This window comes from Heptranchias perlo, chromosome 8, assembly GCF_035084215.1.
Source record: "Heptranchias perlo isolate sHepPer1 chromosome 8, sHepPer1.hap1, whole genome shotgun sequence".
Taxonomy (NCBI): domain Eukaryota; kingdom Metazoa; phylum Chordata; class Chondrichthyes; order Hexanchiformes; family Hexanchidae; genus Heptranchias; species Heptranchias perlo.
The window spans coordinates 40,933,236-40,949,348 of record NC_090332.1 but is presented as its reverse complement, the minus strand read 5'-3'; the positions used below and the strand labels follow the sequence as shown (position 1 = coordinate 40,949,348).

At 47.5% G+C, this 16,113-nt stretch overlaps 1 protein-coding gene across 1 annotated transcript in view; it reads right to left on the bottom strand.

Moving 5' to 3' along the window:
• LOC137324570 (echinoderm microtubule-associated protein-like 6) overlaps positions 1-16,113 on the bottom strand; it is a 436,862-nt gene that overhangs the window by 66,565 nt on the left and 354,184 nt on the right. The window contains exons 33-34 of the mRNA XM_067989009.1: positions 5,075-5,204; positions 2,406-2,504 (exon numbers count right to left, since the gene is read on the bottom strand). Coding sequence (XP_067845110.1) covers positions 2,406-2,504; positions 5,075-5,204 — 229 coding nt within the window. The remainder of the gene's footprint in view (positions 1-2,405; positions 2,505-5,074; positions 5,205-16,113) is intronic.

The window sequence follows — 16,113 nt, the reverse complement described above, 5'->3', positions numbered from 1 at the left end:
TAACTCTACTCCGGCAATCTCTATACTCTTCAAGGGATCCACTTGATCCCAGCTGCCTATGCATGTCATATGCCTCCTTCTTATTTTTGACTAGTGCCTCAATCTCCCGAGTCATCCAAGGTTCCCTACTTCTACCAGCCTTGCCCTTCACTTTATAAGGAATGTGCTTACACTGAACCCTGGTTAACACACTTTTGAAAGCCTCCCACTTACCAGACGTCCCTTTGCCTGCCAACAGACTCTCCCAATCAACTTCTGAAAGTTCCTGTCTAATACCATCAAAATTGGCCTTTCCCCAATTTAGAATTTTAACTTTTGGGCCAGACCTATCCTTCTCCATAGCTATCTTAAAACTAATGGAATTATGATCACTGGTCCCAAAGTGATCCCTCACTAACACTTCTGTCACCTGCCCTTCCTTATTTCCCAAGAGGAGGTCAAGTTTTGCCCCCTCTCTAGTCGGGCCATCCACATACTGAATGAGAAATTCCTCCTGAATACACTCAACAAATTTCTCTCCATCCAAGCCCCTAATGCTATGGCTGTCCCAGTCAATGTTGGGAAAGTTAAAGTCCCCTACTATTACCACCCTATTTTTCTTGCAGCTGTCTGTAATCTCCTTACATATTTGCTCCTCAATTTCCCGTTGACTATTTGGGGGTCTGTAGTACAATCCTATCAAAGTGATCTCTCCCTTCTTATTTTTCAGTTCTACCCATATGGACTCAGTGGGCGAACCCTCGGATATATCCCCTCTCACTACTGCCGTGATGTTCTCCCTAATCAAGAACGCAACTCCCCCTCCTCTCTTACCTCCTGCTCTATCTTTCCTATAGCATCTGTACCCTGGAACATTGAGCTGCCAGTCCTGCCCCTCCCTTAGCCATGTTTCAGTAATAGCTATAACATCCCAGTCCCATGTACCCATCCATGCCCTGAGTTCATCTGCCTTGCCCATCAGACTTCTTGCATTGAAATAAATGCAGTTTAATCTAGTCTTCCCTTGGTCTTTGCCCTGCTTTCTCAGACCATCTGTCCGGTCATGTTCTGTACACTCTCCCTTACTGCCTTTTGTTTCTGTCACCACTTTATTTCCCACTGACTTCCTGCATCGGTTCCCATCCCCCTGCCACATTAGTTTAAACCCTCCCCAACAGCACTAGCAAACACTCCCCCTAGGACATTGGTTCCAGTCCTGCCCAGATGCAGACCGTCCAATTTGTACTGGTCCCACCTCCCCCAGAACCGGTTCCAATGGCCCAGGAATTTGAATCCCTCCCTCTTGCACCATCTCTCAAGCCACGTATTCATCTTAGCTATCCTGTCATTCCTACTCTGACTAGCCCGTGGCACTGGTAGCAATCCTGAGATTACTACCTTTGAGGTCCTACTCTTTAGTTTAACTCCTAACTCCCTAAATTCAGCTTGTAGGACCTCATCCTGTTTTTTACCTATATCGTTGGTGCCTATATGCACCACGACAACTGGCTGTTCACCCTCCCCCTCCAGAATGTCCTGCAGCCGCTCCGAGACATCCTTGACCCTCGCACCAGGGAGGCAACATACCATCCTGGAGTCTCGGTTGCGTCCGCAGAAACGCCTGTCTATTCCCCTTACAATCGAGTCCCCTATCACTATAGCTCTGCCACTCTTTTTCCTGCCCTCCTGTGCAGCAGAGCCAGCCACGGTGCCATGAACCTGGCCACTGCCACCTTCCCCTGGTGAGCCATCTCCGCCAACAGTATCCAAAACGGTATACCTGTTTTGGAGGGAGATGACCGCAGGGGACCCCTGCACTGCCTTCCTACTCTTCCTCTGTCTGTTGGTCACCCATTCACTATTGGACGGTTACGCCCACAGTAACATACTCAACAACTCTTAACATTTTCTCTGTAACAACCTTTCTTGTCTTCCTGTTCCACTGCTCTTCACTCAATCTTCTTTTCTTCAAACAAGCTTTTAAAAGCCAAGCTTGGAACCACTTAACCACTATGGCCGGGAATTTCCTCGGAACTGCTCCGGCTCCACCGCCGTAACTGTACCGGAAGTGCGGTGGAAATCCCGTAAATAGGGTTTCCGCTGCATTTCTGGTAAAGTTACAGTGGAGGAGCAGGTGCAGCTCTAAGGAAATTCCTGGCTGATCTCTTGATTTATCTTTTATACTTTTCTACTCTTTTAAATCTTGGTGATGTCCTGCACTATAGGTTTATTTCCTTCATCTAGGTTTCTCAATAATTACAATAAATACCCACAAAAATATGAATCACATGCTATAACATTAACATTAGGATAATTACAGTAGAATTGATTTGTTAGTCTAACTGTAACTGACTATTAATGTATTATGCATTGAGCCAGGTAATAATAATTCTGTAGTTTTGTGTTGAAATAGTAATTTGTCTTACCTATCTGCCCAGTTGCCACAACATTTTTGTACTTTGGGTGTTGATTGACAGTTAAGCAGAGTATGTCATCTGTGTGCTCCACATAAAAACTCTGCAGACCTGATCAGATTAATTTTAAAAGAAGAAAAAAGAGGTACAATGCAAAAATACAAAATAAAAGATTTATTTACAAGACCAGGTCAACATTATTTCAGCATTATAAACTCACACAGATTAAGGTGCTTCTATATTCAAACAAATTATCATATCAGAAAGTAACAATTTGGTATATTAACTATCTATTATCTATGCAAAGGAGATAACTTTCACCCTACAGAATTATTTTTGCAAAATTACTGATTATCTTTTATTTAAAAACAGGACCTGCCTGCCCAGTGGAGTCAATGGATGGCTTGACCAATTTTCATGGTTGGGCATCATGAGAACAATTTCAGTGAGCAGCAAGTGTTGACAGGCAGCTCACTGATCTGGGGCAGGAAATCCAGCAGCTCCTCCACAGTGCTGAAGGGAAGTGGGATCTTAAAGGAGAGGGAGGCAAAACCAGAGGGAGGGGGACACGGTGGGAAGATTTTTGTGGGGCCGGGAGGAACACCAAAATTGCATTGGGGTCCTACGTACAGCATTGGATCCTAATTTGCATACTGGAAGCATGCTTCCACATGTTTTGAGCAAGCCCGCTCCTCTCCCACGGCTAATTGGTCCACCGGCCTCATTAGAATAGTAACAGCGATCTACGAGCGCCAGTCGCAGCCACAGAGACAGCTCGCTGTGGGGGAGAGCAAGATCAGCCGGCTAGGACACCGGCCGAGAGTCAAAGGTAAGTCTGGAATGGGGGGGAGGGGGAGGGGGAGGGGGAGGGGAGAGACAATAATGAGGGGGCAAGCGGTGGCCGTCAACAACCCGCAGTTTTAATGTGGAGCTAGGAGGAGCACTCACTCTTCTCCTGCCTCCATCTTAAGGTAAGTATTTTTAAAAAAACATATCTTTTTGGTGGCAGCCTCTGGCGGACCCTTTAAGCAGCATGTGGACCTGGTAAACCTGGATGTAGCAGGCCTAATATTTGCTATGTTCAGGGGAAAACCAATTTCTGGTTGGTGTCCTAAAACAGGCTTTAGGCCCGTCATTACTATATTCAAGTGACTTAACAGGCAGGTTGAGTTACGTGGATAGACTGGAGAAGCTAAGGTTGTTCTCCTTGGAACAGAGAAGGTTGAGAGGAGATGTGGTAGAGGTATTTAAAATCATGAAGGGTCTAGACAGAATAAATAGAGAGAAACTGTTCCCATTGGCGGAAGGGTCAAGAACCAGTGGACATAGATTTAAGGTGATTGGCAAAAGAATCAAAGGTGACATGAGGAAAAATCTTTTTACGCAGCGAATGGTTAGGATCTGGAATGCACTGCCAGGGGTGATGGTGGAGGTAGATTCAATCGTGGCTTTCAAAAGGGAACTGGATAAATACTTAAAAGGAAAAAAATTGCAGGGCACATGGGGGGAGTGGGACTAGCTGGATTGCTCTTGCATAGAGCCGGCATGGACTCGATGGGCCGAACGGCCTCCTTCTGTGCTGTAATCTTTCTATGATTCTATGGTTCTACGATAACGCCTGTTTTAGGTGTCGCCAGGGACATTTCTACAGCTCTCGAACCAAAATGGTGTTGGACGTCTTTTTGTACTTGTTTGGGCGTGGGAGGTTGGCTAAGTAAATTGGACCTGAAAATGGGCACAATGAGATCCAATTTCATCCTCAATGTTTTCAAACTATTAGGATTACATTTGGACTGAGTTTTAAATTGTGTTAAATCGGTTTGTATCAATCGTTATAGGTTGAAACCATTGATTCTTGATTACCTTAGTTGGAGAAAAAGTTTTTGTAACTGTAATCTTCAATCTTCTAATCAAATCAGTGCAGTTGATAAGAATTTAATTAATTTTCAAAATGAAAAGGCAGTTGCAAATATTACACTAAAGCAGACTATCCCTTAATTCTTGTAACCTGTAAATAGTTTTGCAAGTGGAGTGTGTTCACTACAATGGTTACAATCTTTGTTTTTTTTTAAACATAGCTGCATGTTTTGGATGAAGTAAATGAAGAATTTCATCATTATGACTTTTAAAAAATCTGCTGCAGTTAAACCCCAATGAACTTGTTTGCTATGATAAATGGCATCGTAAGAGGATATTTATTAAAAAGGTTTCGGATGTGCTGGTGCTATGGATATTGCCCGCCAAGGGTTTCATCCACGGGAGAGTTATCAGAAATTCCAGTCTAGAAGGAAACTCCACCTCCTAGTTAGAGATGTTTGAGGATAGGTCCCCATTCTGAATCAGACTCACAAACCCAGTGATGAGATGCGACTATTTATTGATGCAGATATGTTTCATTTAACATTGTGACTGGGAATTCAATATGTCACACATCATTTTGGGGGATTAGTTAATTTACCAAAAGACATACTAAGTATTGTAGAAACTATAGGTTTTTATGTAATTTATTGAAAGGAGATGCAGATAAAATTGCCAACTAAGTCTTTATTGGAAGCACTTAAAATAAGAAGTCTAAGACCAAATATTACGCACATTATGCAATACCTTTTTATAAGGTATTGCAAAGATGTTATCAGAATTCTACATTCATTAACTGAGCTGAACAGTCACACACTCATTACCTGATGACAGATTCTGAACAATGCCAGCAGCAGCTGTGTGAAAAACAATATCAGTCCCATCATTGAGATAATGAAGATTGTTGCGACAGTCAAAGCCTCTGTATCCAAAAACATGTTCTAAGACAACCTCCTGAAAGCAAAAGATAAATTTGACATCAAAAACACTATAAATTGAAGCAGACTTGAATGAAACATACTTTTATCTGTGTGGTGATTGTAGATGAAGCATTTGAGGCTGCAGTTGCCTCAAAATTTGAGAGCTGAACCCCTTCTCCCAATAGGTTAAAATTTAAATAAATATATTGCAATTGCTGTTCCAAGACAGTTACTCAGACAGAAAACCTCAGGTGATGTCATCAGAATCCTGTTCTATTTTACTTGATTAATGAGATGGAAACAAACATAATTTTAGTCTAGTAGGTGCTGTTATACTACAGTCTGCAGCTGGCAAACCATATTACAATGTTGGCTGTGAAATGCACAATACTCTGCTCGCTCACTGGTTAAATTTTGAAGTTAAATGAGATCATTGGGGAATTTTTTTAACTTGGCTTCACATAGGATTAAAGTTATATTACAGTGACTTCCCAATACCTGCATTTTGGATGAAAGTCGAATCCTCCCCCAAGTGTTTTAAAACCTGAACCATAATACCCTCTTTCATATGTACTATATTTCTTTTCCAGAAACATTTTATTCTATGGGTCCAGATACAACCTTTCCAGAAATGTTATAATTCTAGGTAGCTGGAGATGCATTTTTAATTAATCTGTACAGGCAGAGATCACCCCTCCATTCCATGCCAAAACAAATACTGACTGAAGGCTGAGTAAACTATACAGATGTCTAATGTGCTATAAGGAACATCAACAGCTGTTTTTACATTTTTGTCTCTTAAGCAATGGTGACAATGTAATCCAGTTGTGATGCTGTCACATATAATGTGATAAATTTTGTATCATGTACTGGAATTGTGGTTCAGTGTGTTACTATACCATTCGGGTGGTAGGATGGTGGTTACTGGTCCTCATGGAGAAGGAGGGGAAATAGGTATAAAAGTCTTCCTTGGTAATATTCACTTACCTTAGAGAGGTCAATTAGAAAGTAATATTGACAGATGCTTGCCCACAGAAAATGATGGTCAGAGCCTCCGCTATTTCCTCCCTTGCTTCTTTTAACAGCCTGGGATACATTTCATCCGGGCCTGGTGATTTATCTACTTTCAAAGATGCTAATCCCCTTAATACTTCCTCTCTCACTAAGTTTATCCCATCCAATATTTCACACTCTTCTTCCTTGAGTCACAATTTCCTCCAGTGATACATTGGGAAGACTAAAGCCATTGTCTTTGGTCCACACAAACTCTGTGCCCATGCAACTGATTTCATCCCTCTCCCTGGCCATTGTCTGATACTGAACCAGACTGTTCACACTCTCATTGTCTAATTTGACCCAGAGTTGAGCTACCAACCCCTTATTCTCTCCATCACAAAGACTGCCAGCATTCACCTCCATGACATTGCCCTAGGCTCTGGAATTCTCTCCCTCAACCTCTCTGCCTCTTCACCTCTCTCTTTCCTCCTTAAAACGTATAACTCTGGTCAAGCTTTTAGTCACCCCTCCTAATATCTCCTTCTTTGGTTTGGTGTCAATTTTTGTCTGATTACACTCCTGTGAAGCACCTTGAGACAGTTTCCTACGTTAAAGGTGCTTTATAAATACAAGTTGTTGTTTTTGGGGGGATTTAAGAGGATGATGAAAAGAAACAGTCTAGGGTTTTCTAATCAGGTATAAGCCCAACTTGAAATTGAATTGTATCAGAATTTTACCCAGCTAACCATATTTCTGGCATCAGTGTTATTTAAATGATATGGGCGTGCTCCAGGCATGGAGGAAGCCTGTGATGGAGAATTTGCCTGTTGGTAGGTGGAAACTGAATACTGCTGCGGGACTTAAAGGCCTTAAAGGGATAGGTATCATGGTTGGCCAATTTGGAACACAGCAAGCTTGTTCAAAAAAGCAGTGTCTGTAAGGAAAGCAGGAGATCATTGACATTTTCCCCAGAGGAAGTGAGGCAGATGTGGGGGGCCCTCATTGGCAGTGGCTACCATAGGCCACCAAGAAGAGCAGTAATTGGAGGTGGTGTCCACCAGTGTGAATGCCATCAATAACATCCTACATACATGGAACCAATGTAAGAAGAAGTTTAATGAGCTTTCTGGGTTAACCAATGTTGGAGAATTGTAAACAATTTTACAACACCAAGTTATAGTCCAACAAATTTATTTTAAATTTCACAAGCTTTCGGAGGCTTCCTCCTTCCTCAGGTGAACGGTGTGGAAATGAAATTTTCGAATCCTTCGCATTTGTAAATCACAGAACAATGCCTGGTGATTACTGCCCGTTGCCAAGGCAATCACAGTGAGCAGACAGAGAGGTGTCACCTAAAAGGCCACCGAATATACAAACCCCCCCAAAAAAAAGAGAGAGAGAGAGAAGGAAGACAGTCAATGACCCGTTATATTAAAAACAGATAACATTTGTTCGCTGGTGGGGTTACATGTAGTGTGACATGAACCCAAGATCCCGGTTGAGGCCGTCCTCATGGGTGCGGAACTTGGCTATCAATTTCTGCTCGACGATTTTGCGTTGTCGTGTGTCTCGAAGGCCGCCTTGGAGTATGCTTACCCGAAGGTCGGTGGCTGAATGTCCATGACTGCTGAAGTGTTCCCCGACAGGGAGAGAACTCTCCTGTTTGGCGATTGTTGCGCGGTGTCCGTTCATCTCTTGTCGCAGCGTCTGCATGGTCTCGCCAATGTACCATGCTCTGGGGCATCCTTTCCTGCAACGTATGAGGTAGACAACGTTGGCCGAGTCACAGGAGTATGAACCGTGCACCTGGTGGGTGGTGTCCTCTCGTGTAGTGGTGGTATCTGTGTCGATGATCTGGCATGTCTTGCAGAGGTTACCGTGGCAGGGTTGTGTGGTGTCGTGGACGCTGTTCTCCTGAAAGCTGGGTAATTTGCTGCGAACGATGGTTTGTTTGAGGTTGGGTGGCTGTTTAAAGGCGAGTAGTGGAGGTGTGGGGATGGCCATAGCGAGGTGTTCGTCATCATTGATGACATGTTGAAGGCTGCGGAGAACATAGCGTAGTTTCTCCACTCCGGGGAAGTACTGGACGACGAAGGGTACTCTGTTGGTTGCGTCCCGTGTTAGTCTTCTGAGGAGGTCTACGCGATTTTTCTCTGTGGCCCGTCGGAACTGTCGATCGATGAGTCGAGCATCATATCCCGTTCTTACTAGGGCGTCTTTCAGCGTCTGTAGGTGTCCATCGCGTTCCTCCTCGTCTGAGCAGACCCTGTGTATTCGCAGGGCCTGTCCATAGGGGATGGCCTCTTTGACGTGGTTAGGGTGGAAGCTGGAAAAGTGGAGCATCGTGAGGTTGTCCGTGGGCTTGCGGTAGAGTGAGGTGCTGAGGTGCCCGTCTTTGATGGAGATTCGTGTGTCCAAGAAAGAAACTGATTCTGAGGAGTAGTCCATGGTGAGCTTGATGGTGGGATGGAACTTGTTGATGTTATCGTGTAGTCTCTTTAGTGATTCCTCACCGTGGGTCCATAGAAAGAAAATGTCGTCGATGTATCTGGTGTATAGTGTTGGTTGGAGGTCCTGTGCAGTGAAGAAGTCCTGCTCGAACTTGTGCATGAAAATGTTGGCGTATTGGGGTGCGAATTTGGTCCCCATGGCTGTTCCATGTGTTTGGGTAAAGAACTGGTTATTGAAGGTGAAGACATTGTGATCCAGGATGAAGCGGATGAGTTGTAGGATGGCGTCTGGAGATCGGCTGTTGTTGGTGTTGAGTATTGATGCTGTCGCAGCGATGCCGTCATCGTGGGGGATACTGGTGTAGAGTGCCGAGACGTCCATCGTGGTGAGAAGTGTTCCTGGTTCAACAGGTCCGTGGGTACTGAGTTTTTGTAGAAAGTCTGTAGTGTCGCGACACAAGCTGGGGGTTCCCTGCACGTTGGGTTTCAGGATGCCCTCGATGTATCCAGAGAGGTTCTCACACAGGGTTCCGTTGCCTGATACGATAGGACGTCCGGGTGTGTTGGCTTTGTGTATCTTTGGGAGGCAGTAGAAATCTCCCACGCGGGATGAGAGTGCATAGGATGTTTTGAAGGTCTGGATCGAAGGTCTTGATCAGTTTGTTGAGCTGATGGGTGTGTTCTTTGGTCGGGTCTGTGGGTAACCGTCTGTAGTGTTCCAGGGGAAGCTTGGTCGATGCTGGTGGTGATGCCGAGTTTCTCAAGCTTCCTGCTCTTGGTTTTCATGTAGGCAGCGTAGTTCCGTTGCCTCATCTGTTTGGCGGTATATCGTAGCTGGTCTGCTGTGTCCTGAGTACAGGTTGAGAGTATGGACTCTATCTTAGTTTCGAGGTTGCGGCGTCTGCTGTAGAGTTGGTGTACGAGATGGTTTCTCAATAACCAGTTCAATAACCAGTTCAATAACCAGTTCTTTACCCAAACACACGGAACAGCCATGGGGACCAAATTCGCACCCCAATACGCCAACATTTTCATGCACGTCCTATCGTATCAGGCAACGGAACCCTGTGTGAGAACCTCTCTGGATACATCGAGGGCATCCTGAAACCCATCGTCCAGGGAACCCCCAGCTTCTGTCGCGACACTACAGACTTTCTACAAAAACTCAGTACCCACGGACCTGTTGAACCAGGAACACTTCTCACCACGATGGACGTCTCGGCACTCAACACCAGTATCCCCCACGATGACAGCATCGCTGCGACAGCATCAATACTCAACACCAACAATAGCCAATCTCCAGACGCCATCCTACAACTCATCCGCTTCATCCTGGATCACAATGTCTTCACCTTCGATAACCAGTTCTTCACCCAAACACACAGAACAGCCATGGGGACCAAATTCGCACCCCAATACGCCAACATTTTCATGCACAAGTTTGAGCAGGACTTCTTCACTGCACAGGACCTCCAACCAACACTATACACCAGATACATCGACGACATTTTCTTTCTATGGACCCACGGTGAGGAATCACTAAAGAGACTACACGATAACATCAACAAGTTCCATCCCACCATCAAGCTCACCATGGACTACTCCTCAGAATCAGTTTCTTTCTTGGACACACGAATCTCCATCAAAGACGGGCACCTCAGCACCTCACTCTACCGCAAGCCCACGAACAACCTCACGATGCTCCACTTTTCCAGCTTCCACCCTAACCACGTCAAAGAGGCCATCCCCTATGGACAGGCCCTGCGAATACACAGGGTCTGCTCAGACGAGGAGGAACGCGATGGACACCTACAGACGCTGAAAGACGCCCTAGTAAGAACGGGATATGATGCTCGACTCATTGATCGACAGTTCCGACGGGCCACAGAGAAAAATCGCGTAGACCTCCTCAGAAGACTAACACGGGACGCAACCAACAGAGTACCCTTTGTCGTCCAGTACTTCCCCGGAGTTGAGAAACTACGCCATGTTCTCCGCAGCCTACAACATGTCATCAATGATGACGAACACCTCGCTATGGCCATCCCCAAACCTCCACTACTCGCCTTTAAACAGCCACCCAACCTCAAACAAACCATCGTTCGCAGCAAATTACCCAGCTTTCAGGAGAACAGCGTCCACGACACCACACAACCCTGCCACGGTAACCTCTGCAAGACATGCCAGATCATCGACACAGATACCACCACTACACGAGAGGACACCACCCACCAGGTGCACGGTTCATACTCCTGTGACTCGGCCAACGTTGTCTACCTCATACGTTGCAGGAAAGGATGCCCCAGAGCATGGTACATTGGCGAGACCATGCAGACGCTGCGACAAGAGATGAACGGACACCGCGCAACAATCGCCAAACAGGAGAGTTCTCTCCCTGTCGGGGAACACTTCAGCAGTCATGGACATTCAGCCACCGACCTTCGGGTAAGCATACTCCAAGGCGGCCTTCGAGACACACGACAACGCAAAATCGTCGAGCAGAAATTGATAGCCAAGTTCCGCACCCATGAGGACGGCCTCAACCGGGATCTTGGGTTCATGTCACACTACATGTAACCCCACCAGCGAACAAATGTTATCTGTTTTTAATATAACGGGTCATTGACTGTCTTCCTTCTCTCTCTCTCTCTTTTTTTTTGGGGGGTTTGTATATTCGGTGGCCTTTTAGGTGACACCTCTCTGTCTGCTCACTGTGATTGCCTTGGCAACGGGCAGTAATCACCAGGCATTGTTCTGTGATTTACAAATGCGAAGGATTCGAAAATTTCATTTCCACACCGTTCACCTGAGGAAGGAGGAAGCCTCCGAAAGCTTGTGAAATTTAAAATAAATTTGTTGGACTATAACTTGGTGTTGTAAAATTGTTTACAATTGTCAACCCCAGTCCATCACCGGCATCTCCACATCAATGTTAGAGAATACACCATTACCTTCCATTAATGCAGTGAATGGCATTTATAACAACCTCTCAATCACACTGTCTTAAAGTATTTTCAGAGTTTACCATGAATGCCCCTTAAGCAGTAGGGTGGACTTTAATGTCCACGCCTTCATCTGCAACTGTTTCTTCATTCACATTCTTCCATCTAATGTAGCTAAATGTTGCATGTAAATGTCATCACAGACACTAAGAGCTGCGTTCTGATACCTGATTATAACTGCATGTCATTTGACAACTGGAAGTTTTCGCTTCTTCTACTCTTGCACGAGGAAAACCCCTCGAATTTCAACCTCTAACCCTGTATATGGACAAATGTAAGGAATCTTACAACACCAGGTTATAGTCCAACTGTTTTATTTGAAAATCACAAGCTTTCGGAGGCTTTCTCCTTCGTCAGGTGAGCGACGAAGGAGAAAGCCTCCGAAAGCTTGTGATTTTCAAATAAAACAGTTGGACTATAACCTGGTGTTGTAAGATTCCTTACATTTGTCAACCCCAGTCCATCACCGGCATCTCCACATCATGGCCTGTATGTGGAGGCAGCCGTGGAAATACTTCGTATAAAGGATGCTGGAGATGGCATCTAAGAGGAGTTCCACCAGCTCAGGATTGTGATAATCTTCTTCTACTATTCTTTCTCATCTTATCCTCTTATTCACTTACTGGCAGTATAGCATGCATTGAAGCCCTTTACTCTTTCTACTGAAAACTGAGTAAATGTTTCTCAGAACAACACAATTGTCTTCTCTTTCTCGAGATATGCTGCAGAAAGCAGATCTAGGCCCTAGTACCTCTGGACACATTAGTGCTTAACACTGTCATGCACTATATTCCTCCTAAGCACCAGTTTAGATAATTTCACCATGGGGGATTACAATGTGAGCCAAATCGCTACATTTATTGATATGTGTATCTGTTCCCCCTCTGCTCCTCTACCTCATTTAGACACTTATTTTTCAATGAGTATGTGGCCTCCTTATTCTTCCTACCAAAATGTACCACCTCACACTTAGCTATATTGAAATTCATTTGCCAATTACACGTCCACTCTGCAAGTTTATTAATGTCTTCCTATATTTTGTCGCAGTCTTCTTCAGTATTAACAAAATTACCTTCCATTTGTTCTTACTAGATTAATTCCTGGAATGAGAGGTGAGCGCAGCGTAAAAGGAGAGTCCGAGAGGTGAGCGCAGCGCAAAAGGAGAGTCCAAGAGGTGAGCGCAGCGTAAAAGGAGAGTCCGAGAGGTGAGCGTAGCGTAAAAGGAGAGTCCGAGAGGTGAGCGTAGCGTAAAAGGAGAGTCCGAGAGGTGAGCGCAGCGTAAAAGGAGAGTACGAGAGGTGAGCGCAGCGCAAAAGGAGAGTCCAAGAGGTGAGCGCAGCGTAAAAGGAGAGTCCGAGAGGTGAGCGTAGCGTAAAAGGAGAGTCCGAGAGGTGAGCGTAGCGTAAAAGGAGAGTCCGAGAGGTGAGCGCAGCGTAAAAGGAGAGTCCGAGAGGTGAGCGTAGCGTAAAAGGAGAGTCCGAGAGGTGAGCGCAGCATAAAAGGAGAGTCCGAGAGGTGAGCGCAGAGTAAAAGGAGAGTCCGAGAGGTGAGTGCAGCGTAAAAGGAGAGTCCGAGAACGGGAGGAGTGTCCGGGAGCTGAGTGCAGCGTAAAAGGAGAGTCCGAGAACAGGAGGAGAGTCCGGGAGCTGAGCGCGGCGTAAAAGGAGAGTCCGAGAACAGGAGGAGAGTCCGGGAGCTGAGCGCGGCGTAAAAGGAGAGTCCGAGAGGTGAGCGCGGCGTAAAAGGAGAGTACGAGAGGTGAGCGCGGCGTAAAAGGAGAGTACGAGAGGTGAGCGCGGCGTGAAAGGAGAGGCCGAGAGGTGAGCGCGGCGTGAAAGGAGGCCGAGAGGTGAGCGCGGCGTGAAAGGAGGCCGAGAGGTGAGCGCGGCGTAAAAGAAGAGGCCGAGAGGTGAGCGCGGTGTGAAAGGAGGCCGAGAGGTGAGCGCGGCGTGAAAGGAGGCCGAGAGGTGAGCGCGGCGTGAAAGGAGGCCGAGAGGTGAGCGCAGTGTAAAAGGAGAGTCCGAGAGGTGAGCACGGCGTAAAAGGAAAGTCCGAGAGGTGAGCGCGGCGTAAAAGGAGGCCGAGAGGTGAGCGCGGTGTAAAAGGAGAGTCCGAGAGGTGAGCGCGGCGTAAAAGGAGAGTCCGAGAGGTGAGCGCGGCGTAAAAGGAGAGTCCGAGAGGTGAGCGTGGCGTAAAAGGAGAGTCCGAGAGGTGAGCGCAGCGTAAAAGGAGAGTCCGAGAAGTGAGCGCGGCATAAAAGAAGAGTCCGAGAGGTGAGTGTGGCGTAAAAGGAGAGGACGAGAACGGGAGGAGTGTCCGGGAGCTGAGTGCAGCGTAAAAGGAGAGTCCGAGAACAGGAGGAGAGTCCGGGAGCTGAGCGCGGCGTAAAAGGAGAGTCCGAGAGGTGAGCGCGGCGTAAAAGGAAGGTCCGAGAGGTGAGCGCGGCGTAAAAGGAAGGTCCGAGAGGTGAGCGCGGCGTAAAAGGAGAGTCCGAGAGGTGAGCGCGGCGTAAAAGGAGAGTCCGAGAAGTGAGCGCGGCATAAAAGAAGAGTCCGAGAGGTGAGTGTGGCGTAAAAGGAGAGGACGAGAACGGGAGAAGTGTCCGGGAGCTGAGCGCAGCGTAAAAGGAGAGTCCGAGAACGGGAGGAGAGTCCGAGAACGGGAGGAGAGTCCGAGAGCTGAGCGCGGCATAAAAGGAGAGTCCGAGAGCTGAGCGCGGCATAAAAGGAGAGTCCGAGAGGTGAGCGCAGCGTAAAAGGAGAGTCCGAGAGGTGAGTGCAGCGTAAAAGGAGAGTCCGAGAGGTGAGTGCAGCGTAAAAGGAGAGTCCAAGAACGGGAGGAGTGTCCGAGAGGTGAGAGCAGCGTAAAAGGAGAGTCCGAGAACGGAAGGAGTGTCCGGGAGCTGAGCACAGCGTAAAAGGAGAGTCCGAGAACGGGAGGAGAGTCCGGGAGCTGAGCGTGGCGTAAAAGGAGAGTCCAAGAGGTGAGCGCGGCGTAAAAGGAGAGGCCGAGAACGGGAGAAGTGTCCGGGAGCTGAGCGCAGCGTAAAAGGAGAGTCCGAGAGGTGAGCGCGGCGTAAAAGGAGAGGCCGAGAGGTGAGCACGGCGTGAAAGGAGAGGCCGAGAGGTGAGCGCGGCGTAAAAGGAGAGTCCGAGAGGTGAGCGCGGCGTAAAAGGAGAGTACGAGAGGTGAGCGCGGCGTGAAAGGAGAGGCCGAGAGGTGAGCGCGGCGTGAAAGGAGGCCGAGAGGTGAGCGCGGCGTGAAAGGAGGCCGAGGGGTGAGCGCGGCGTAAAAGGAGAGGCCGAGAGGTGAGCGCGGCGTGAAAGGAGGCCGAGAGGTGAGCGCGGCGTGAAAGGAGGCCGAGAGGTGAGCGCGGTGTAAAAGGAGAGTCCGAGAGGTGAGCACGGCGTAAAAGGAAAGTCCGAGAGGTGAGCGCGGCGTAAAAGGAGGCCGAGAGGTGAGCGCGGTGTAAAAGGAGAGTCCGAGAGGTGAGCGCGGCGTAAAAGGAGAGTCCGAGAGGTGAGCGCAGCGTAAAAGGAGAGTCTGAGAGGTGAGCGTGGCGTAAAAGGAGAGTCCGAGAGGTGAACGCGGCGTAAAAGGAGAGTCCGAGAGGTGAGCGCGGCGTAAAAGGAGAGTCCGAGAGCAGGACGAGAGTCCGAGAATGGGAGGAGGGCGAGCGTTAGGGAGAGAGGTGAAGAAAACATCTAAAGTGATGTCAGCACATGGGAAGGAGCTCATTGAGTAGCTGGTGAGTGTTCTTTTTCTGGTGAGTGTTTTCTTTTTAAGTCTTTAAATTTATTTTTGTTAAGTTTAGTTAATAATATAATAAATAGAGGAATGGCAGGGCACCTCAGTCCCGTCGAATGCACATCCTGTGCCATGTACGAACTCCAGGATGCTTCCCGTGTCCTGGACAACCACAGGTGCAGGAAGTGTCATCAGCTGGAGGAGCTCGAGCTCCGGATTTTGGAGCTTGAGCATCAGTTGACGTCACTGCAGTGCATCCGTGAGGCTGAGAGCTACATGGATAGCACGTTTCTGGAGGTGGTCACCCCACAGTTTAAGGACGTGCAGGCGGAGAGGGACTGGGTGACCGCCAGACAGACAAGGAGGACCAGGCAGGTAGTGTAGGAGTCCCCTGAGGGCATCTCACTCTCTAACCAGTATTCAGTTCTGAATACTGGTGAGGGAGAGGGTTCCCCTGGGGAGTGCAGCCAGAGCCATGGGTGGCTCAGCTGTATGGGGGGTGGGGGGGGTGGTGGGGAGAAGAAAGGTCATATCAAAGAATCATAGAAAGGTTGCAGCACGAAAAGGAGGCCATTCGGCCCATCGAGTCTGCGCTGGCTCTATGCAAGAGCAATCTAGCTAGTCCCACTCCCCCGTTCTTTCCCCATAGCCCTGCAAATTTTTTCCTTTCAAGTATTTGAATCTGTCTCCACCACCCCCTTGGGCAGTGCATTCCAGGTCCTAACCACTCGCTGTGTAGAAAAATTTT